At 31.6% G+C, this 25,079-nt stretch overlaps 3 protein-coding genes and 1 pseudogene across 9 annotated transcripts; 1 reads left to right on the top strand and 3 right to left on the bottom strand.

Moving 5' to 3' along the window:
• Positions 1-1,087: 1,087 nt before the first annotated feature.
• LOC548049 (DnaJ-like protein) lies at positions 1,088-2,721 on the bottom strand. 4 transcript variants are annotated; one of them, NM_001251078.2, is made up of 5 exons: positions 2,145-2,478; positions 1,943-2,030; positions 1,777-1,850; positions 1,628-1,684; positions 1,088-1,535 (listed from the first exon to the last, which is right to left on the bottom strand). In NM_001251078.2, the coding sequence occupies exons 1-5, from the start codon at positions 2,253-2,255 to the stop codon at positions 1,371-1,373; spliced, it is 495 nt and encodes a 164-aa protein (NP_001238007.2). In that variant the 5' UTR covers positions 2,256-2,478; the 3' UTR covers positions 1,088-1,370. The 4 variants fall into 4 exon arrangements, with proteins under 4 accessions (NP_001238007.2, NP_001338862.1, XP_040868363.1 ...); NM_001351933.1 differs by having other exon boundaries at positions 1,777-1,847; XM_041012429.1 differs by having other exon boundaries at positions 1,283-1,535; positions 1,943-2,072; positions 2,145-2,721.
• A 1,039-nt stretch (positions 2,722-3,760) lies between these two features.
• Positions 3,761-6,449, top strand: LOC113000452 (zinc finger MYM-type protein 1-like; annotated as a pseudogene).
• Positions 6,450-8,587: 2,138 nt separating this feature from the next.
• Positions 8,588-16,545, bottom strand: LOC100798493 (calmodulin-binding protein 60 B). Of its 3 annotated transcripts, XM_014771421.3 has the most exons (10): positions 16,303-16,540; positions 12,278-12,378; positions 12,037-12,159; positions 11,261-11,339; positions 11,084-11,115; positions 10,440-10,936; positions 10,153-10,307; positions 9,886-10,032; positions 9,240-9,372; positions 8,588-9,080 (listed from the first exon to the last, which is right to left on the bottom strand). In XM_014771421.3, the coding sequence occupies exons 3-10, from the start codon at positions 12,144-12,146 to the stop codon at positions 8,881-8,883; spliced, it is 1,353 nt and encodes a 450-aa protein (XP_014626907.1). In that variant the 5' UTR covers positions 12,147-12,159; positions 12,278-12,378; positions 16,303-16,540; the 3' UTR covers positions 8,588-8,880. The 3 variants fall into 3 exon arrangements, with proteins under 3 accessions (XP_014626907.1, XP_014626908.1, XP_040868660.1); XM_014771422.3 differs by having other exon boundaries at positions 8,588-9,077; positions 12,037-12,378; positions 16,303-16,545; XM_041012726.1 differs by having other exon boundaries at positions 12,037-12,378.
• Positions 16,546-19,208: 2,663 nt separating this feature from the next.
• Positions 19,209-23,264, bottom strand: LOC100805759 (calmodulin-binding protein 60 D). 2 transcript variants are annotated; one of them, XM_006604729.4, is made up of 8 exons: positions 23,012-23,264; positions 22,853-22,928; positions 22,255-22,307; positions 21,452-21,945; positions 21,140-21,306; positions 20,813-21,016; positions 20,473-20,650; positions 19,209-19,962 (listed from the first exon to the last, which is right to left on the bottom strand). In XM_006604729.4, exons 1-8 carry the CDS (start codon positions 23,092-23,094, stop codon positions 19,469-19,471), a joined length of 1,749 nt encoding a protein of 582 aa, XP_006604792.1. In that variant the 5' UTR covers positions 23,095-23,264; the 3' UTR covers positions 19,209-19,468. The 2 variants fall into 2 exon arrangements, with proteins under 2 accessions (XP_006604792.1, XP_006604793.1); XM_006604730.4 differs by having other exon boundaries at positions 20,485-20,650; positions 23,012-23,195.
• Positions 23,265-25,079: the final 1,815 nt, after the last annotated feature.

The following is a 25,079-nucleotide window of genomic DNA, read 5'->3' as shown; positions in this document are numbered from 1 at the left end:
TTATATATTTTCAATGTTTTCTTTTTTACTTTCCTTGGACCACCATCACAACTAGTTAAAAAAAATATCTCAAACTATCATCTTATAAAAATATTAAATAAAATAATAAATTAAAACTAATTTAAAGTCGTTAAAAAATAATTTTAAAATAAAAAATTTAAGATGACTTTTGAAGTCGTATAACATTTCATGACTTCAAATAAATAATTAAAAAATTAAATGACTTTTAAATTATTAATTATTTTACGGTTTCTTATAAAAATTTAAAAAAAAAAACAGAAACAGTACATTTTTTATGACTTCTATACAAAAGAAAACTAAAATTGTCTATCTTTTTATAACTTATTATCAGTTAGTAAAAAATCTTACAACTTATTCGTATTTAAGTATTTAAGTATTGATTCAAAATTTACTTGCATTTAGTAAATTATAAAACGAACTACTCCCTTTGATAACTTTCCCCAAAGAAATATACCAATTAGAAATATTTTTATAAACCTTGCACAACGGTCCCCAGGATCACCCCTCTCTTTCTCTCTCGTACACTTGCACAACTGTTCACACTGCAGAGGAAAGACACGCCAAATACATGCATAATAGCAACAGAAGATTTTACTCACTCTAAGCCACTAAATCATCCTATTTAACCGTTGGATCAACATCCCTTACTTAGAGTAACCATTTTACTAGGGATCTTGTTAACTATAGACATGAGAACATTAATTAAAGAATTAAAAAATATATTTAATTTTTATAAAAAAAAATGTAAAAATTCCTTTACTAAAAATATTTTTATTTTAATTTCCTTAACCAATGAAATTCAGGTAGTATTTAACATTTGCCTTTTATTACCACCAAAAAAAATAATTCAATTACACCAACAAATTGAAAGACTTTTTATATTATTATTATTTTAACTAATTTTATAAATAATAAACTATAGTCTAAAATAAAACAAAAGATTCTAGTATGTTATTTTTTATCTTCGACCGACAACCGTACTTTTAATTCAATGGTGTTGCATGTTGCATGTCGTACACGTGTCATCCTTTTGTTCTGGCGTGGCATTGGGAAAACACAAAATCCGGCAAGAAAATGTTAATCATCTGATCTGAATTAGTATTATATTTTTGGCAGGAAAAAAGAAAAAAAAAAAAAAAAAGAAGCAGCCCCGGGGCAGTACTAGAATGCAAAGCACAATTTGCACAGTTGCACTTGGTGTATTGTATTGTTCCATAACTAAGGAAGAGCATTACTAATGTACTAGTAGTTGTTCAGCAAATTTAATTTAATCCCACCAAAAGGATTTTCATTTCAATCATCATCCAATGTCAAGTAAGAAAATTACAAGACGGATTCAGTACGGCACACTAACTGCGGGAGTTGCTGCGCTTGGGCGCGTTGCCCTTTGATCCATTTACGCGTCCTCGCTTCCCAGCCGTCTGATCCTGGTTCAAGTCAAAGCCGATCCCATGGCCATGATCTTCCCCCACCATCTCCACGAACATCCTCTGTAGGTCCTCCAAACTGTCCCCCTACAATCACAATCAAACACATTTTACCTACGATACATTCCATTTATTCTTTTCCCAAAAGCAAAAACAAAACCCATCATCATAATCACTACCTCGTCTTTCACATTGTTCATCATTGAGATCATCTCTTGCATGAAGTCACAAAAGTCCTGCTCATTTAAAAAAAAAAAAAACATTTTTTTTTGCCTAAATTACAATAAAAATAGTAATTAAAAAACTGAAATGAAAAAACTTTACGGACTTGGTCTTCTTCCTCCAAAGGATCGTAGAGCCCCGCATCGTACATTGACCTTTTAGACTGATCGGAGAGAACTGCTACCCAATCCAAAACATTACTACTAATTAATCAAATTTTGCAGCAATTTAAACAATACTAATTAAAATGATGATGCAATTTGCAAGGTAACCTGAGTAGGCTTCTTGGATTTGCTGAAACCGCCGCTTGGCTTCGCCAGCGGTTGCAGGATTCTGAGCCCACTTGTCCGGGTGCCACCTCTTCTCAGCCCGGCCCAATTTTATTTTTTTTTTTCGAAAAATCAGGAATTAATTAGTATAAATAAATAAATAAAAAAGAGGAAAAGAATGAAACGGTGGCGTATACTACTTTACCATAGCGAGTTTGCGGTAGGCAGTGCGAATATCAGAGAAGGAGGCGTCCCTACGAATCCCGAGAACGGAGTAGTAGCAAGATCCGCCGTTGGATCCTCCTTCCCGATCCATGGAACGGCAGAGAAATGAGAAACCCCCACCCACTACAAAATGAAGGTTTGGATGCAGAAGGAGGGCATGATATTAATATGAATGCTGGGGAGACAAGAGTAAAATAATGAGGCAGAGGAAAGACTTTATGTAGCGGCGAAGAGGAGAGAGAAAAAAAAATCTTCTCATTCGTGGGGTAAAGATAGATAGATATATCGGAAGAAACTTCGAGATGCCTTGGCTTGGACATGGGGAAGAAGAACTAGAAGATATTTTTGCGCTGCCTAATGGAAATGACACCTGAACTTCTGGAAATTACACCGCCGTGCCACTTATCATTTTTCTCATTTCCTATTTTGTTGAATATCGTGTGCCAGTAAATCAAATCTAATTATTACTGTGTGGAATAATAATTAGGTATCTCAATGTACCAAGAAGATCACACTGGTTGCAAATATTATAAGAAAATCACTGCTTATATTTTTATTTAAACTTTTTTTTAATTATTTTAGTATTATATAGCTCTTTTAGTATTAAATCAAAAAAGATTCTTGCTAATAATTGATTGTGGAAGTATAATTATGTTTACCATATTTTTTTTAGTGATTTACAAAGAAAACCATTACATCAAAAATAGTGTTTTTTTTAGTCGGTAAGTTCAAAATTAATAAAAAAATATAAAACAATACAAATTTACACAAAAAATTAATATTGATGATAAGTTATAAATAATATAATAATATAGTAAAAAAGTATAAGTATAATAAAATCAACATAAGATGGTAAATATTAAAAAATTTGAAAATTAGCATGAAATCTAAAAGTCATCTAAAAAATGACTTCGTTCACTTGTCTCTTGATAAAATATTGAACCATGATGTATTGATATATATTACCAAAAATTCTAAAAATTACTATAGAGTTGAATTTAGTATAATTAAGACTAATATGACATTGATCATCAATCAATTGCTTGCGATCTAATTCAATAGTCACATTTTACGACTTCATAAGATTAATTTATTTTAGAGTAAAAAGAAATACAGTAACTTTAGTTTTATCAATGAGATCCCTAACACGCAAGTACTCCAGACCTTCAATTAAATTTAAAATTAAAAATGGGTTTTAATCTCTCAACCAAGGTTTATTTCACACTTATTTTATTTTATCACCATTTTCAAACAATCTTCTCAACCTTTATTGATGACAACCCTTAAAGCATAGATACTACACCAAATTAAACTAAAGTTATGTCCTGATCGAGTCCCTAAAAAGTCTCCCTATGACAAATATTTAAATTTGAAAATCCTAATAATTATAGCATCATGGTCAATCAAAAGTTTTCACCTTACTTGCCTGCAGGGGCGAACCCACGTTGAGGCAGAGTGTGGCTATAGTCACACCAGAATTTTTGACATTTTTTGAGTTTTTTTTTTTTGTTTTAAAACGACGTCATTTTGATTAGTAGGTTTTTTTAAACAAAACTTCCTTCTCTCTCTTGTTCACTGTTGTTGTGTTGCACCTTACCTAGGGTTCCCTTCCTCTGAAATCTGAATGCTAAACGGTGAATTGCGCCTCTTCTTCCATTGCGTCATGCGCTGTCGTCGCCGCTGCCCCTCTCCACCACTTCCCTTTCACTGTTCCACGACTTTGTTGAGGTAAGGTTTCCATGAAAGGCCTTGTTTGCTTTTGCTCTGTCCATTTTGTTTCTCTTTCCTTCCTCTTTCAGGGACTTGGTACTTTTCCCTTTTCACTAGATAAACCTCAAAATTCAACTTCTTGCAATGAATTATTAATGCACAGCTAAAGATAACAGTGGCTTTGAGTTAGATAATTAACTAATTTTAGTGGTTTCATTGTCTCTTTATAGGATGAAGAAATTTTTTCCTGTACTTTCTAGAGACAAAGCTACTTCTTTAGTAAATCTAGAAGCATCAGAAACTCAACATCCAAGTGAGAGTATTAAAGTTGTTGATTATGAATTGTTGGAAACATATCCAGGAATTAGGCCTCCAATTTCAAGCTACCATCCTGACATCCAAAATGAGGTAAGGAAAGCTTATTTAAAAATAGGTCGTCATCAACCTCCTCATAATTTCGTTTACCCTTGGTCTCTTAAAGGTAATCAAAGACGTATATTTGGAAAAAATTGGTTTGATTTGTATGATTGGATTGATTATAGTGAATCTAAGGACCTAGCATTTTGCTTGCCATGTTTTTTGTTTAAGAATGTCTCTAAATACGGGGGAGATCACTTTGTGACCGAGGGGTTTAGTGATTGGAAGAATTCTCCAAGATTGGCTAATCATGCTACTTCTTCCAATAGTCATGTTGATTGTGTGCATATGAGTTATGTTCTCATGAACCCAAACCAAAGTATTAAGGCTGCATTTGTTAATCAAACTAAACAAATGAATTCCAAATATCGTGTTCGTGTAAACACATCTCTTATAGCTACTAAGTTTCTTTTGAGGTGTGGCATTCCATTTAGAGGGAGTGACGAGTCCTTTAACTCTTTATTTAAGGGGCCATTTCTTGAGTTGGTGGACACTTTAAAGGAAATTAATCCAGAGATAGCTAATGTAATAGATTGTGCTCCGGGCAATAACTTTATGACTGCTCATATGATTCAAAAGGATCTTGCTGCTGCTTGTGCATGTGAAATAACTCAACAAATTGTATGTGATATTGCGGATGATGTATTTTGTGTTTTGATTGATGAATCCGGTGATGTTGCTGGTAAAGAACAAATGGTTGTTGTTATTCGCTATGTTAATAGTGAATGTTTGGTAAAAGAAAGGTTTCTTGGGATTGTTAGTGTTAAAGAAACAAGTGCTAAGTCACTTAAGGAGGCACTTGAGAAGTTGTTGTCTATTAATGGCTTGAGTTTATCTAGCATAAGGGGGCAAGGATATGATGGAGCTAGCAATATGCGAGGTAAGTTTGGTGGTTTGAGAACTTTAATTCAAAATGAAAATCCATCCGCTTATTATGTGAATTGTTTTGCCCATCAACTTCAATTGGCACTTGCTGCATGTGCTAAGACTCACAAAGATGTTAGTGGTTTTTTCGGTAAGGTCAATATGCTTGTTAATTTCATACGGTCTTCTAATAAGAGACAAGAATTGCTTCGGGACAAACAAGTATCTCAATTTGCTAAATTGATTGAAGAGGGTCAAATAGAGACTGGTTGTGGATTAAATCAAGAATCGTCTATTGCTAGAGCGGGTGACACTTGTTGGGGTTCCCACTTTAGGACTCTCACTAGTTTGATGACTATATATGGTGCCATTATTGAGGTACTTGAAGAAGTCGGGAAAGATACGTCATTTGAAAAATATGGTGAAACTATACTTTTGCTAAATGTGCTTCAGTCCTTTGATTTTATTTTCATGTTATACATGATGGTTGAGATTTTAGGATTTACAAATGATTTAAGTGTAGCGCTACAAAAGCGTGATCGATCAAGATCTTTTGAATGCTTTATCACTTGTCAAAGCCACCAAAGAAGAATTACAAGAAATGAGGAATGATGGATGGGAAGAACTTATATCTAAGGTTATGGAAATTTGCAATAAGCATGATATTGATGTGCCTGATTTGGATGACCGTATGTGCAAGGGAAGAAACCTAGACGACATGCTACCACTTCTAGTGTTTCTAATTTGCATCATTATAAACATGATTGTTTATTTAGTGTTTTAGATTTGCAGTTGCATGAACTCAATGTTAGGCTTGATGAAAAGAATACTGAACTTTTACAATGTGTTTCATGTTTGAGTCCCTCATCATCATTTGAAGCTTTTGATGTGAAAAAATTGTTGAGGATGGTTGAACTTTATCCAAATGATTTTGTAGATGTGCCGGAAGTGATGGTGCGACATCAGCTTCAGAATTATGTTAGAAATGTTCGATGTGATTCCAAATTTGCAAAATTAAAAGTGCAAAGCTTGTGGAAACAAAAAAGTGCAACACATTTGATATAGTTTATAGGCTTCTGAAGTTGGCTTTAGTCTTGCCGGTAGCAGCTGCAAGCGTGGAATATGTTTTTTCAGCTATGAAGTTTGTGAAGAGTAGCTATGTAACAAAATAAATGATTAATGGTTAAATGATTCTCTTGTAACTTTTATAGAAAGAGATGTTCTTTGAACAATCAACAATGATGTTATTTTAGCTCATTTTCAAAAAATGGGTAATAAACGATTTTTATTGTAAATACATTTCATTAAACAACATTATTTCTTATTTTTAATATATTTTAGTCTATAATTTCTTTTATATTTTAGTCACACTGATATTTATTTATTGTTAGATTCGTCCCTGCTTGCCTGCCATATCCAAATTAAAGCTGTTAAAATGATAGAATTTCATACCTCCAACCTTCTTATGCATGCAAAAAGAGAAACAAGAATAAACGAAAAACATTAATCATGACCTAGGGAGATTTTTATTTCTTCTATTCTCCTTGAGTGCGCCAAGTCTCACACAAGAAAATGATGTTACGATGATGCGGCCGAACAAGATCTCTCAGAGATTGAATGGGTTGTCCAGGAAAAGTTCCTGGCAGTTCCAATTGATGAAAATTATTATCCCTCACGAGCTGGCTATCAGGCTCTGGCATTAGAAAAAGGTCAGCATTGGGAGTAGCCTTTGCAGGATCAACGTTCAGAATGCTTGTGTTTCGGTCGAAAGCAGTAGGCAGATTTCCCACAACCACAGCATTTGTTTTCTTTCGTTTCGTGTCCGTCTCACAATCACCTCCATTTTCATATTTTCAGCTTTTGATTGATTGCCTTCAACATTAGCAATGATTGTGCCCCCATTATTAGTGGTCAGGAAACTTATAATGACAAAAAGAGTAAGAATTTATATATCATTTATTTATAAGATATTGCACTACAAAATTAGTATTATACATCTTCTGTTCGCTTTAAAATAATGACTAAATTACTATTACAGGTCTCTTGTATTGAAATATACACTTTCTTAGTATGGTAAATTTGAGTATATGATAGTGTAAATTTAATGTTCAATGCATATGTATTGATATGGCATAAAATAATTTTGAATTTATATTTATTATAAGTTATAAATTATATAATTTTTAAAGTAATTATTATAAATAACAATAAATTTATCATACATAGTAACTTATAATTAAATGATAATTTTTCTATGACAAATGCAAATATATTACGTATTATTCTATTTTTATTTTTTAAAATAAGTCTGCGACTAAAATATTTTTAACACTTTTTTTAAAAAAAATTTATTTCAATTCATACCACTTTTTCCTTCAATAGATGAAAAACTCACAAAAAATTTCATTATTTTTGTTTTCTTGTAAAAATGTAGTAATTTTTATTAAATCACACTTTTTTTACTACATCACCATTTGTTAGTATATTTATGCATTTTTTACAAAAATATATTATGCTACTAAATTATTTGACTTTTATAACATATTTTCAGTCATTAATTATTTTTTCTCTGAATGATGTCACTATGAGTCTTTTCTGTTTTTGATTAACAATAATTTTTATTACACATTTTGTCACTCTCATTGTCTTAATCATGCACTGTATCTTAGAATCATATGATTAGCCCCAATAGTGGTTTCAATTTTTTTTCTTAATTAAACCAAATGAAACAAATGTATTTTTGCTTGAAGTAATGTTATTCAAATCGAAGAAGAATTATTATGTACAGTTAAGTTATTCTTCCAATTATTTAATAAAACTTCATACTAAAAAATTATATTTAAATTATTGGTTAAACCGAAATAATCTTATATTAAATTAATGCATCTTTTCAGTGTTGTATAATTTTAAGTTGATGTATTTATAGTATTTTTTATTGTATTTCTTTTTAATTTGATATTATATGTGGACACCTTTTAACTTTGGGATTTGTATTGCAATTAACTGTTACAGTCAAGTTATAAAAAAAAAAAACACTGTTACAGTCAGTTAGTTAATATTAACTTAGTTAAGAGATTAGATATAGGCTTCCTCGTATAGTAAATATGCCTAGTAAAATGTGATGTAATCTATGCTACGCGCCCACGAGATACATTTTTGTAAAAGAAATATTTTCCTGGTCTTCATATATTTTTATGAGTTTTATGTTTATATATTATAGTGTAAATCAAATTTAAATTATTGTTTGATTTATTTTAAAATAATTATTTTAAAAGTTATCAAATTTATTATACATAAATAACGGTATACAGTTTTTTAGACTTTTAATGTATATTTTCTTTATTTTTATTAGAGACCTGTACTTTAACCACAAATGGAAGCAGTTTTAATAAAAAAAAAATAAAAAATGAAAGCAGTCTTCACTGAAAAAAATGATAACGAATACTCTTATAAACGGTAACATTGATAAAATGCAATAGGTTAGCGTGGAACCGTTAAATTCCAGCTTCACTTTTTTCAATACAATGCTACAGGAAAGAATTAACAAATAGATATGAAATATTTAGAAATTACATACTTGTAATAAATTACATATAGCGGCCTTCATCCTTGCAGAGTCTCTTGATTGCGTTGAAATTAAAAACACAAAATAATTGAGAGAGTTGAAGTCAATAGTGACGGCGATAAAGCTGCATGCAGTGAGTGTGATCTATTAGAATCTTACGTCAAACCATCTTGCTTTTCCCTTTGTCTGATTTATACATCGCAGAGTTGGGAAAAGAGGAACGATTGCTACATTCTGCTTCAGGTGGAATCATAGAGCAACTTAAATTTTGATCATCAATTGCAACAGGCCATATGTTTCCATCAACAAACTGCCCCTCTACTGACCAGTTTAGTGAGTCCATTAGTCTAGAAATTTCTTCTGAAATGAAAATACAAACAAAGATGTATTCAAATAAATTAAAACATCCTTCCTTGCTAAATAAAAGGGGCTGATATGCATGAAGATGTTGCACAGTACACAAGTGTTTATGCAGGATACAGTTATGTATATATATGTAATAGTACCTAGCTTGCTTACCAATTGGAAAGTCAAGCTGTTGCACATCTTGATATGGAGCACTGTATTGTGCTGTAACTGGTGTCAATGCTTTCACTAACTCATGTGTTACTGTCTCAATTGGTACCGGATCCTTCAAATTTTTGTAATGCTCCTGCCAGTGAAAAAAGTGTGATTATTTTATCTTACTATCCTTTTCGGTGATAGAGAGATAGTGAGAAACAAAAAGTAAAGATATGTTTGATTGAGGAAAAGAAGAGAGAAATAAAAAAAGAAAATAGATAGATTTCATGTGTATTTTACATCTCTTTCATTTTACTTTAATTAATTTTTTTTGTATTTTATTTTTCTTTTATTTTTATCCTTTAAATCAAATAAGTCCTAAAAGAAAATAATAAATGTTATAGATGATAATCTTTAAAAGGAAAAAAAGAGAAAAAAAAAGAAGAAGGAATAATTATGTTATTTAAACACTAACAATAATACTTATAATATTTATATTTTTTTCACTTTTATCTATCTCACTAGATGTCAAATGGTATATTGAGTGTTGATGTATAATTTTTCAACAAAAGCAGTAATTATAAGGTGAAAAATATTTAGAGCTATAATATTATTACGTCAAGCATTAAATCCAAGATACAAAAATATTAGGCAGCGTACGTACCCTCTCGTCGGAGATGAGAATATTCTTCCCTGAATGATAATTTTGTCCTTCAAATGTGGCTTCAGCAACACAAGTCTTGTCATGCTTTGCTTTCTGAGCATGCTTAATAATTTGTTCCAGTTTCTTTTTTGAAATCTTGCCAAATTTCTATCGTTTGCAGATCGAACAAAAGATTCAGATGAAATTTTACGAATCAAATTATACTTTTAAGCGCTATATAAAGAAGAAAACGATAACAATAATAGCAATTGTTTTCTTCCATAATACCTCTGGCAAAGATGATGGATTGGTTTCATGCTCCTTCAACAGATCCTCAACAGTGTTTATCCCGTGCTTAGACAGCCGCTGACAAACTTCACCACTTTTTGATATGTGTTTCAAACGCCATGTTTCATCATTGAGGGATGGAGTGTCGTGTTTCTCTAAAATGACCAAATCACGTACGTGTCAGTGATTAAGGCTTACAACTTATATAATAATCAAAATTAAATTAAGGATAACACAACCAATTACAATATTAATAATTAAATTTGTCGATACAAAAAAAAACTCACTCTCTCCTCTGGCATCCTTGACGATAAAAGGTTTGCTTATACCTTCCCTGATATTAATTGCATCTTTCAGATTTGATTGTGCAACCTTGGCTCCTAACCTGAAGCGTCGGGTTCTTATCCAGCTTGAGTTGTCAGTGATCTCAGGGTTGGTGATATAACCAACTCCATTTTCAAGTGTAATAATCGTATCTCCTTTCAGTAACTGCCCTTTATTGTCTCTTGGAGGTAAGATTTTGGAGTTAAATTGATCTGAACTCCAATCTTCAAGGCCATTTGAACCGAACTCACCATTAAGGACACATATCTCTATCTTGATCGAAGACAGTGAACCCTCAGTGACTGTAGACTGAGATTCAATATCAAAAAGAGCAACCTCGAGAGGAGTGTTGCCTTTAGCTTGGATCTTGGAGTTAGTATAAATTGTAGCAGGCAATTCATTCTTAAAAACCAGGTGATAGGGTTTGGTTCCCGATATTCCAATCTGATTATTAATTGTTCTGCAACAAATTTAAAATACCCTATTAGTATTAATTAGATAATTAACAACTATCATAATCGTAAGGCACACAATTAATTGTTTCTTTTGATGATATGCAAGGACTAATTAATTAATATTAGAAAATTTAGACAAAAGAGAGACAAACCTTGTAAGTTGGCATTCCAACTCCTCTCGTACCTAGTTAAGGAATAATAATATGAATCAATAAAAAAATTAAAAGTCCATGATATGTGTATACGCTGTTACTTAAACATGTTAAAAGCCAGTTGTTGAGTTGAATATCCTCGTCAACTTCACTCTTTCAGAAAAAGAGGGTTCTTACCAATCTTTGAACTAAATTTTCCAAGCACGGCACTATGTCATTCTTTAAGTGAACCAGAGACCTTAAACTTCTAACGATACTGCACAATAAAGTAACCACAAAATTAATTAAACCTTTACATAGAATTCCTGTAATTAATTGAATGATATATTGATGTATCCTTTGAGGCCACTTATGCAAAGCATTCTAGTGTATTCTGCCTACCTTTCTAGCTAGTTAGTTTAAGTCTTTATTCCCCAGTAACACACGCTACTCCAAATCAAGGATTAGTTTATAATATCGTGGGAAGAACCTTGTTTTCCCCCTAGTGTGTTAACATGGGGGATCAAATTTCATAACATCTTTTAAAAGATTGGATCGATTTGATCATTGAACTTAATTTAAAGATACATAATTCTTCGGTCTCAAACCTAAAAGACAAATAGGTGAAGTTAAAAATAATTTTTATTATAGATTAAATATACCACAAAATCGACTCAAAAGGTACAAGTACAAATTTAAATGATGAAGATTTTTAATCTATATATACTTACCCATCAAATTTGAAAGAAAAAAAAGCCCCGCATATCTTACAAATTTAAGAGATCTAACTTTCAAAAGTATTCAAGTAGATTCAAATTGATCAAACAACAAACAATAAGATAGATATCATTGAACTTAATTATTTTTGGTGTTCATCCTAAGTAATCCAACTATCATTTAATTAATTAATTAATTCATTATGTATGAAAATTTAACATATAACTCAAACGATATCGAGAACAACAAATTAATACCGGAAGGTGTCCGATTGTTGTGAATCTTCACGTCTCCGTTTTGAGCCGTGAACAAGAATTTGAACACCCCTTTCATCACCCTCCTGCTGAGATTGTCTTTTTGACTCCATTTAAAAACTTAATCTGTTTTGGAAATTTTGATAATAGGGCAGTGTAGGTTAACAGTGCCTTATATAAGATTGCACATGATGGACGGGGTTCGAGGAATTTGACCAGAAGGGTGAAGGTTCGAGGAACATACTCATGAATTATTTATATGTAATCTGCATTTCAATTGAAATTTCCCTCCCTTCAAATGCCTCTTTTTCTTTGTCTCTCTCCTTGCATTCCATACACGAATTGCTGCAGACACGTCAGTAACACAACGCGTTTTGTGAGAAGGAGAAGGTAGCTTATAAGTATTATTAGGTTAAAAGAAATCCATTTCAGTCAAGTTTATGCACAGTTAATTAATTAATCTCGTTGTTCAGTAATTATATTCATGCAAGCATGAAACTAAAAGGACCCGTAAAACTTGTATGTATGTGTTTATATATATATAGTGATGGTGTAAAGTGATAATTTAATTAATGATTCAGACGCGTAAGGGATTTGGGGGACTTGGGATGGGAGTCAAATGACAAATTTTTCCATAAATAGACGTCTGATCAGGTCTGGTCCGTGTCACTGAAACATGAAGTAATTAAAATTATCCAAGACATTTTTGCACCATTTTCTTATTCTTAATTTTGCGCACCCTACCTATACAAACGCAAAGGGATTTTTCATTTCGGCAAGATCGAGCTAGGCGGATCAATTTCCAGGTAATTTTTTGGGGAGGAAGTTGCTGCAGAATTACCTAGCTAGTATTTTGACAGTAGAGTGTTTTTAGTTCATGCACGAAGATACATTTTGTAAGATGACAACAAATCTTATATACTCATTAATTAATCAAGACACAAGGTTTTCCTATAGCTATCCAAAGGGATTTTTAATAATTATTATACGTCTTAAGTTATTACTACATGCGCAGGCTTTAGAGCGTACGAAAATGCTAATAGTACACCTCATTTTGAGGTGAGTGGGTGTAAGGAACATAGAGTTCGAGAGAAAAAAAGAAAAAATCCATAATCTAATAAATGATGTATGAGAAATAAAAAAATTAGGATAAAAGATATATCTTATATATAATGGATTTATATATTACAACACCCATAAGATATATCTTCTTCAATTGATAGTGTTTTTTTTATATATAAAAAAAAGCAGTAGGCTACGATCGTAATAACGTGAAAAGGGTTTTTTTCTTAAAGAGTTAACTTTAAAATAATTAATTTAAAAATATTTTTAATACAGTATTTTAAAAATATGTTCAAGAGAATTAATTTTATTTTATCGGAAAATTAAATTGCATTTTAGAATTTGAATAAAGTATAATTTACAATATTTTACAATCTAATGATATGCTTGGTTTAGGAAAGGAAAAGCAAAGGGAAAGAAAAAAAAGATTGAAGTAGAAAGTGAGATGATTTTATAGATTATTTAGTAGAATATAAATGCTTTCGTATTTTTGCTTCCCCAGAAACCAAAACTCAAAAAAAAAATACCATTTTTTTTTGTTGTCGCTTGTTCCCTCTCACTTTTTGTTGTTTCAATTAGAGCCTTAATCAATCTTAGTGATTTTTTTTTTCACTTTTTTCAAAATCAATTCCACTTTCCGTAATACTGATTTTTTCCACCATAATTTGAACTCGAACATGTATGGGGGCTCCTGTTTTTTTTTTTTTAAAAAAATTAAAATACTGATATTCTTCAATACCAACTTATGTTTGAGAGAAAACCGAAAAAATATGTGTAATGACAGATCCAAATTTTTTAGGTAACGAGGACAAAAAAAGTTGTTCAACAATATAATCCACAGAGAAGTGGAATATTCAAATATAATCTCCACAAGTTCTCACAAACCGAACGTTAGTGGTATTATTGTAATGAATTTGATGCTCAAGTAAATGTTTGCATAATATTAACTTAAAAAAAGTGTTTGCATGCATGATATAAGTATAATGTAAAATACCAAAAGAGATTATACCTTAGGCATTTTCGTCCTATTTATACCACTCTCAATTTTGTTATTTTGGTGTTTCTTACACACGGTGAGGTGGGAAATTCCTCTCAAGGCGATTCTCATAACAATCACTACCTCTGGCAAATTTCAAGTTATCATCCGGTGCTTCACGGTTGTAACAAGGTTCATCCTTTAATAGGATATTCTTGATATAGGCTTTTGGGCCTAGCTATTGGGTTTAGGTTATTAGGCCTACACATTAGCTTAATTTGCCACATTAGGCCCTAATCCTCTGAAGATTGATCTATAACGGGTTGGTACTTTTCTACAGTGGCAACTTCGGGTCATTATGATTACATTCTTTCGGGCTCCATCCTGTGTAACGTTGTACCCTTGCTTTGCTTCCTCAATCCTCAATCTGGACTTCGATTGATACATTATCTACCACGTCTTTGTTGGATTTTGGTTGTGAGTTGTTACTACCCATTTACTTATTTCGAAATTTTGGTAGCATGCATATATACTTTCATTGACTATTTAGTGTTTGCCACTTTTTGAAGATCTTGAGTTTCGTTGTTTGCTTTTCCTTTTCGAGTGGATGAGATCTCTTTGATTACATTGTGGATGGGTAAGGTCACCTGTGGTGTAATTGACTCTTCACCTGTCGAGGGAAGCTAGCCTTTCATTTGGGACTCTGAAATTAATTTGTCAGGTCTTATATATTAGGGTTATTCCTCTCTTATTTGCACCTCCTGGCTCCTGATTTCCTTAGCCGAAGTCAAACAACGAATTAACTTTCCTTCAGTCAAGATTCTTTCCCTCCGACCTCTCCTAGGAGTTTAAGTTCTTAACAACGAATTAACATTGTGTAGCTTCCATATCTTTCTTTGAATTAACGAGAAAAATATATGGGATATTTGTGTCATCAACGAGATTCCTAGAACACTAAAAAAACTATAGATGTATATATTGCCAAGTGTATTCGAAAACATTTCTAACTGGATGAATTTTGCAACTTGCTCATGATTTTCATCTTGTCCAGGTTTGAATATCCGTTTCGAATATAAGACTCGTAAGTCGTAACTAAATTTGCATGATCTTGATATTAAGTTCTGATCATTTGGTTTGGACCTCTTGCATCACTTACAATTGTTCTACTACAAGGGATGATTTGCATTCGAGGACAACCAATTCAAAGACAGAAAACGGGTAAGAAAGGGATAATCGACCCCCGGGGTTTGAGGACATTGTTGAACTCTTAAAATTAAATCAATACTTTAAAAATAAAAAACATGAATATGAGTTTAAGCACAAAGTTAAATGTTAGGAATGCATCACCCTATAGAGTATAAACAATGACAACATGAATAATAACATAGAAACAACTACAAAATTCAACTTAAAACAAAATAGTCCAAACAAGTGCATTAGACGTCATTACCAAACTTATACATATGGCCTACTAGTACCTTGACCAAATCAAAATATGAAAATTTTCATAACTCGCAGTACTCCAGTCTGGCTATGGCCGCTAAAGAAAAGTATGAATAGTCCTAATCAATGCAAGGGATGAACGCGTAAAAAGTAATCATTTTCAAGGTTTATTCAACCTTTCTTAACCCGCTTTAGATTATTACAGTTTTATATATTTTTGACAAAGATCTTATGAATCAGAAGTCAGGACGGTGAAGGAATTCTTATACACTAGTCAACTAAATCATGTATGCTATTAGATTAAATTAAAAGCTAAATCTCCGTTGCTGAGAGAATATTACTTTGGGTCACAAATAATCTCTGTAGGCCCATGATAAATGTCCTATGATCCAGTATGAGTGGCTATTAAAGACAGTCCATGTGTTGACCAAAAGATAGAGAAAAAATCATCTAAGTAATTTTTTTTAGAATTCTTTTTTCAATTTCAAGCATAAAGAAAAATAGTGCATTGGCAGATGCGCTGTTAAAAAATATTTAGCAGTGGTTTTAGATTCATCCTAGCAATGTCAAGTGTTGAGAAAGAAGTACTAAAAACCTTGAAGTTTCATTATTTTTACAGGAATGTTAAGCGTTGACCTAAATTAAGTGGTACAATGCTCTGAAGAAGAGCCAACGTTTACCGCGAAGATTTGATTTAAGTTTTTGATTTGTTAACAAGATTTAGAAGCTGATAAATATACCGTGTGTGTAATAATGCAATTAAAATATGAAGCAGAATGATAACTGACCTGGGCAGAAGCTATTGCTAGGATTGAACTTGACTGAAAATGCACATCCTTCATGCGCTGTAGAGGGATCTGTGTATGTGTACACAGTAGTTGAGATTTCAAGGATAGTTGTGGCCATTGGTTTATGGTGATGGAGTGAAGAACAACCAAGAAATGTAGGTCAGTTTGGGTTTTTTAAGGTAGCAAACATGAATTTGAATCGCAGAAAACTTTAGACCTCAAATAAAAAAAATCTCGGCAGCTTGACTTGCCCGGTCAACTTATACTATTTAAATTACTTTCTTGTTTTCTTATTGGTCTACTTTCTTTATTTACTTCTTGGGTTTTGTAATTTCTTTCTTTCTTCTTATCTCTTCTGTGTTGGGCTGGACTCTCGGTGTCTTACTCGACTAATTCAGTGCAGGGATTTCAATGTAAGTATTGCATTCCCCATTTCTATTTGAAAATATTAAATTATTCTTTTTTAATTCTAATACTTTTTTGTTTGTGCAAACTACTTCAATAATGACAATTTTTTCCCAGCTTCACTTTCTTCACGGTAGCCGTGACCTCCTCCTCCTCAGGAGTCAGGATGCCACAAAATGTACTCCCTCCTCCCCCTTCCTTTGCATGTTACCATTGAAGGTAAGAATATGATTCATAATATGATGTTTTGTCTTCTAAAACGATAATTTTAGAATATATTTTATTTTCAACATTATTTAGAAGATATGATTCTAGAAGTTATACAGTAGATTCATGAAATAGTCATCCTGAAACATGAATTGAATTTTAGAATAGGCTTTCTTGAATATATAAAATGTTTTTTTAATCATTATTTTTACAGTTATGAAACAAACATCTCGGAAGTTATTTTTTATTATTAGGAAACACTTATTCTGAAATTTATTTTTTATTGTTATAAAATACCTATTTTAAAAGGTGAAAACTATTTTTTATTGTGACGAAATACTTATTCCAGAAGCTATTCTTTTACTGTTACAAAACACCTATTTTGAAAGTTATTTTATAATGTTATAGAACACATTTCAGAAGCTATTTTTTATTATTGTGGAATGCTTATTTTGGAAGTTGTTTCTTACAGTTATGAAACTTTTATTCTAAAAGACAAACTTATTTTTTATTTTTATCAAACACCTATTTTAGAAGGCAAAAATTATTTTTTACTGTTATAAAACACTTATTATAGAAACATCTTTTCTGTTATAAAATACTTATTCTAGAAGTTATTTTGTTATTATTATACAATACCAATTTAAAAAGGATAGTTTAAGATTTTTAAAATTTTGTGAGGGTCCAGGTTCAAATTCCTTTGGTGCTTCTTAATTTCCAATCCAGTACTTTTCTTTTCCTATTTTCATGAAGTTCGGATCTGATGATGTTTACAAAGAAAATAATGTAAAAAAAATACAACACTGGCGATATTGAATTGGAGATTTCCAAAAACTTAACCTGTTTCTTTTAACAATATTAGATAATTATTTTCTTTTTCTAAAACAATATTTATTGAGTAATTTTAACTCTGTTTATGGAGTTATGCTCCCATAATCAGTTCTAAGCACGGATAAGATGGGAATTATGTTAGGTCTTTACGTGTGAATTGAAGGTAGATTTGGCTGGGATGCTGTCTAGGGTTGAGGGAAAAGCTAAGAAGCTCTCTCCCTTCCTCTTCATGATTTTCCCACCATTTCTTTCATTTTTTTTTCTTGTGATTATGTAGTTATGTAATTAAATTTATTTATTTTGGGTTGATTTAACTGAACACATATTTATGTTTACATTTTGATTATTAATATATGTTTATTATTTATTATTAAGTGTTATCTTCTATACGTTAATATTTGTTTTGACATGATCATCATTTGCTTGATGTTGTGTTTTGAATTGTCATTAGAAAATATTTTTGAACATAAAAATGGAGATGAACACCTAATGAGTTGTGTCTAGGGATAGAGAAAGGTTTACTAGTTTTCTTTTAACTCTTCTTCTTAAAGCAAACTACTTGATTAGATTAGTCAATGGATTAATAGGTTTGTCAAGGAACTTAAATTTTTTCCAACTGAAAGATTGGGGTGAGTTTGAGTATTTTAGTGAGTTGATGATAATAATTGAGTTTTGAGCTAAACGAATGGCCTTTGTTTGCATGAAGAGGTGGTTTGATGAAATAAATCTCAACTCTTTTATTCTTTGTTATTTCATTTCTTTTTATTGCACTCCAAGTGTTAGTAAAAATTATCCAAAAAGAGTTTATAGTTTCTTGTTCTTTTAGTCTTGAGCTTTATGTTTGTTTAATTTCTTATTGTTTACATTGTCACAATTAAATTATAATTGTTATTTTTGAAAGTGATAATTAATGAACATTACTATTTTATTGAATATTACACGAGTCTTTATGGATATAATACTTAGACTTTTCATTTTATACTATTTGTGCGACTTGATATACTTATCAAGAAACTAACAAACAATAATCATATTCAGCTCAGCTCAAGCAAGATCACTCATTCATATATATATATATATATATATATATATATATATATATATATATATATATATATATATATATAATGTTTATGGGTCCTAATAATAAAAAAAATTGGCAGGTGTATCAAGAAATCATCATTAAGATGGTAAAATGTATTTTTATTCTTCAAGATTTGATTAAACCATCGAAAAAAAGGACTTAAACCATTAAAAAAAAAGTTATAAACTAATAACATAATTGGTGGATTTTCCAAAAAACAAAACAGATTTAACCCTAAGTAAAATAAACTCTTTTATCAACAACTCTTTTTTGGTTAAACAAATTTCTAAACTAGTGTTTTTATCTCTCATAAGGTTTTAAAATTTAGGAGTTTCTTGTAGAAAATAATTTATCTGAAGAGTATTTGCCAAATGTCATATTTAATATTCAACCGAACATTTTTATATGTAGTACGAACAGAATAAATTTTGAATTGACGACAACCACAAATTATACATAACACTAGGATGTGCAGGAGGACCCCATCTTACATATCTCTTTAGTGCAGTAGAAATTGAAGAAGCTAAACTTGAAGAAAAACAAACCCAACACTGACTATAAAAGACATCAGGAACTAATACTAGATTTTGTAGGCACATTCTATCTAGTAATCAATCCGCAAAGGGCATAAAACAGAGTCTAATAGTTATAGTAAAACAGCTGAGCATTCTTTCTGGCAGCTGCATCCCTTTTCACTGATATGACCCATTTGAGAGCAACACGAATCTTATACCACACTGCTTTGGTTTTGCCACTGCTTGATGTATCCTCATCAGAATTGATGAAAGTCGAATAGCTGCTAAATTCTGCTCCAACAGGAGAACCAAAGAAAATGCCAGTTTCTGGTTCCCATGTTGTGTAAGAAGGGCAATCATCTATGAATTGAATCTCTGACCATTCATTCTCTGTTGAATAACCGCCTCGCACGAATGGAAATTGAGATCCATTAAGGTGACAACTATCCTCTTCAGTGTACATTTCAGAGGAAAGTTCATCTAACAGATGACTGTTTTTTGACATTTCTGTTATGCCTGACAGTGGATCAGCATAAACTTGGTGGTCATGCATTCCTTCATCAGTATATGAAGGAGAGATAGATGGTTGACCACAACCGGGGAATGTTACTGATTGATCTGCACAAGACAGATTAAAAAGATTATATATAGAAGATTTCAACAGAAAGAGCACAATTGGCTAAAATTGGACAAGAGCAGAGAAATAGGTAAATTTTGAAGGTAGTGAAAGACATAGATTTATCAAGTTTGGTGTTGTGTTTGTGTAAGGAATAATAATGATATTGTGGTGGAAATCAATATGGCATGATATATTCAAATTTCCCCTAGTCTTCGTTCATCCTTTGGGAGTTTCTTCCTATATAAAAAATAAGTGAGGATATACATCCCCAGTTTATTACTACAATTATATAAAGTAACAAAAGCCTTTGTGCTTGAATAACTTAGGCAATATTGCACAGTGACTGTTTATGTACTCTCCATCACGTTTTAATATTTCTGCAAGACAAAATATTCTTATGGCATAACCTGTCCCCTCATAGCCATTGCTTAGTGATTGATCGCTTGTAAGTTCAAAGTCTTGATGAGTGATACAGTGTAAGAAATAATGAAATAGCCAAAAAAAATTACCTTTAAATATACCTTGTACAGTTGAGATGTTAATATGGTGCAGACCTTGATCTGGAGGATCAGATTCTCTTGCTTTTAGACATGCAGCTAGATTTAAATAGTTCAATTTAGTGTCATTAATCAATTCCAAATTGTTGACGTTTTTATAAGCTTGCTGCTTCACTATTTCCACCAAATGCTGCCAAGGAAGAAGGAATCTGATCACTTTTGACCCACAGGTATAATATGATATATAAAAATGATAATCCTATCACTAATTTAAAGAAACCAAAGATGTGACAAGAAATTTTTCTTTAAACTATATTTACCAACCAATTCTGAACAGGGTATGAATACATACCTTTTCTCTTGGGGTGAGAGTATCTGGTGAGTAATAATTTTGCCAATCAAATGTCACTCCCACAAGGATGTAGATGGAATTGAATAGCAAGCCTATTTGCAGTTCTTGTGAATGATAGCTGTAAAGCTGGTAATCATCTATCACGCAGGCTTTGGCATGTTCAGTGATTACTAACCATGACTTCTTTGGAATATTTCCAAACATCTACATCCCGAGACCCAAAGTTTTAATAAATATACTCATATAATGGAGGGTACAATAAGTAAAGAATGTTTACCAATAATACATAAAAGAAGATAAGAAAAAGCAAAAGAAACAATGTTTTACTTCATATAATGAAGGTTCGTTGGTTATGTACAACCGCAAAAGATCCTTAACATTGTGAATTCCACGCGAAGACAGCTGCTTGTGGATTTTTCCTTCCTTAGCAATTTTCTTCAAACGCCATATATCATCATTCAACTTCAAGTACGGAGGGTAGTGTTTCTTGTAGGCTTAAATGACAAAATTACATGTCAGTTTTGGAGTTGTACTAAAAGATAGATTATATTGAAAAATAAAATCCAAGAGGCACACAAGTTTAATGGAAACAGTAATTATATCTTTGGTTGGAAATAGAAGTAAACTGCTAAGACTCACACTCTCCTCTGTTATCTTTGACCACAAAAGGTTTACTTCTACCCTCCTGAATCTTTTCTCCGTTGGAAGTTGGTTGCACAACTTTGACTCCAATGCTGAACCTTCTGCTTCTTAGCCATCTCGAGTTGTCAGAGATGGCAATTTTAGGTATACAACCAACTCCATTTTTTAGACTAGCAAACCTCTCTCCAATCAATAGAGGCTCTTTACCTTCTCTTTCGCGTAAGATATTGGAATTGAACTCTTCTTCAGTCCAATCCTCACTGCCTTGAGATCCAAACTCTCCATCCAGGACACAGATCTCTATCTTTAGTGAGGAGAGAGGACCATCATTTACTACAGACTGGGTTCTAACATCAAATAGGACAATTTGAAGGGGTGATTTATCTTCTGCTATTATACTAGACCGAGTAAAAATTGTTTCGGGCAGCTTATTAATAAAACACAACTTAAAGGGTTTGGCTCCGGATATGCCAGCCTCACCAACCCTTTTTCTGCAACAAATTTGGACAAAAAAGAAAGGTAAACTAAAAGTATTACTCAAATAAATGGAGGAGTAAATATAGGATGAAGTCAAGAACAGAAAAAATTAACCACATAATGCCTCCAAGGCTCAGTTGGTACAGGGTATAAACTGAGGAATAAAATGAGCCTTAAAAGATTCATGGATAAATTTTCAATATAACTTCACAAATAAGATTGATCTATGAATCTTTCTGATCAATTTTTTAATCACACAACCATAGGAGATGAGTGCAACAATTGTGTGTTGTTAACACAGAATGTGAAAATGAAAAACTAACCTTGGAAATAGATGAGCTTGGTCCTCGAATTTTTGTTCCACCACCTCGCTTACCTATTTGAGGAAGACAAACGAATCAACCAGATTGTCCCTTCAAAACAAATTAATGATAGGGGATACTTGAAATTTATCCCGTTTCCATAATCATTTAATGATTTTAAATACATCTAAATAAAAGAGTTTGTCCCATTATATATATAACGGCCATCAACGTTGTACCTATCTGTCAAAATGCTTCTTGGACTATATCAACCAAAAAAAAAAGGGAAAATAGGATGAAAAGCAAAAGAGCAAAAGGAACAAATAGTCTGGCTAATCACTAATGCTTCTCTTTCCTTTCCAAATCAAATAGTAAGCATAACTAGGAAACCATGTGTGAGAATCACAAATATATTTATCAATGAGCACTGAGCAATTGCAGAAACCTGGGGAACATTGAGGATGGTATACTAAGTACTTTAGAACTGGTGCTTGGTTGTGAAGTGATAGATACTTTCACATGAGAAGATGCTCAAAAGTCAAAACAAGCTGAAATTTAAAAAATTAAAAATTCTCAACACCATATCACCAACATGCTAATAGACTCAATCATTAATTACCACTCTTCGCAGAAAATTTTCCAAATAGGCAGAGTGGTCACTCATCCATAGCGCGTTGATCACATTTCTAAGGCCACTGCACAATGAGCAGAAAATCAAACTTAGACCTCAGAGCTAGCCCAAAACACCAGAAGAAGTGTATAAATAACAATTAAGCACCTGATTGATGTTTGTTTTTGCTCCTGAATTGGAACTTTGCCACTGCCTTCGTGCCTCTGACCAGATTGCCTTTTTGATACCATCCAGAATGTTACAAAGCAAATGAACAACTCAAGGTTTTCAAAAGTGCTCTGAATAATATAATAACTCAACCGAGCGAAAAGAACTAGCGTAAGTTATTCAAGCCACAAATGCGTGTATATATACACATATATGCTCAGAAGTCAGAAACTGGTATGTTCAATGCAGGAAGAAGGAAGGATGCTTCGTTCGAGTACAGTGCACTAATAGGACACGTTAATCCCAGAAAGTCAATCTCGCATTTCCTCCTAAGATTCCCAGAAAGTACAAACAAGTATTAAAAAAACAAAACAAAACGGTTGGATATCTTCAACTTAAAACGGCCAAACTGATAGTTTTCCGACATATTTTCTTAAACTAAAAATGATAAGATTTTTAACATGTTATTGCCTCATCTTATTTGTTAATATGATTCATTAACAAGGTCATTTTTATTGGATGCATGTAAAACAAATATTGAAGAGTAAAAGTGTAAGAAAACTTTTCATTAGACCTCTTTAGTACATCTAAAAAGAAAAATAAAATAAATTTAGATAAAATTAACTTTCCGTTAGTTCATTTATAATTTTTTTATATAATTTCTCTAAAAAAAAACAAAAAAAAAAACACTTACAAAGTAATTAATGAAAAATTAATATTATTTATTAAAAAAACTATTTCATTTTTTCTTCTTATTTTTTTATAAATACTATAAATAAACTTACTTAAACATGTCATAAAGAATTATGTAAATTAAGATGGTTGACTTTTCTTATAAAAATTAAATTATTATTTTTATCTCTCTTTTTTTTTTCCCTATCAAATCTCCTACTTTCTCTTCTTTTTATCTGTCTTTTCTTCGCTTATCTCACATCCTGATATGAAAGAATCATTAATCATCATAAATAATAGCGAATACTATTGACACTATCTTACTAGAACGTAGTAGTATTTCCATAAAATCCACAAGATAAGTAATAAGTACGAAATTGCCGCGTCGTTATAACTACTGATACGCACCTAACCTAGTGTACTGACGATGAATTTGGAAAATTAATTAAAGACAACGATTGTTATATTTGGGATGGATATCCAAATAAAACATGCAGGGACTTTACTTTCCCCCCTACGCGACGCGTTTAAAGGAGACGCTATACAAACGAATAACGTTCACACAAACTTAATTTTCTTTAATATTTTTTATTAACTAGTAACTGATTTAGACTTTGAATCATTACCAAAAAAAAGATTTGGATAAATCTAATGAACTCTAAAAATCAAATTAAATTAAAAAACTACTCATTTCTCAAATTTGTTCTATGTTTTTTTTTAATTTTTTGTTTTTAGTCTAAATTATAAATATCTTTTACAAAAAATAATCTTGTTGAAATCATATAGAAATACTATGAACGAAAAACTCTTTCACCTAGATATTAAGCAAATATATATTTAGAACGTTAGATTACTGAATGATTGGTTAAGTTGAAACAACCAGTGTTTGTTGATAGACACAATCAACAATTTAATTTTTATTTGTTTAGCTACACAGTATACTATACAACCATATAAGTTTTCTTCTAAAAAAAGAATGATTGTGTAAATTAGTTAACTCAAACCTTGATTTGATTTATACATGATTTTTTTTTTGTTTAAAGGGAATAATTATCACAACTAATCATCGAAATCTCAAATATATTTTTTAATAAATATATTTTAATTGATTTATTTCTTTTCAGTCTTGAAACAAGCTAAACTGATGATTCACGTCCTTAATTATTTCCTCCTATAAAAGTTGCAAGTGAATTATTAAGCCAACTAATAAATGAAAAAGTAACTTCCAAAAACACAACTGAAATTTCCCTTCGCTTTCGGCCCCTAATGTGAACGTTGCGAGTAAAGAGAAGACGTTCCAGAAATGACGAAACAAACACGAACTAGGACATCTAGAAATTGAGTTTGAGTATCCCATATTTGAAAATTTGGTAATTCTATTCGGAAGTGTTGGGAA

This window comes from Glycine max, chromosome 19 (genome assembly GCF_000004515.6).
Source record: "Glycine max cultivar Williams 82 chromosome 19, Glycine_max_v4.0, whole genome shotgun sequence".
Classification (NCBI taxonomy): Eukaryota; Viridiplantae; Streptophyta; class Magnoliopsida; order Fabales; family Fabaceae; genus Glycine; species Glycine max.
Note: the sequence above shows the minus strand (reverse complement) of the source record. Positions and strands in the feature narration are given on the sequence as shown.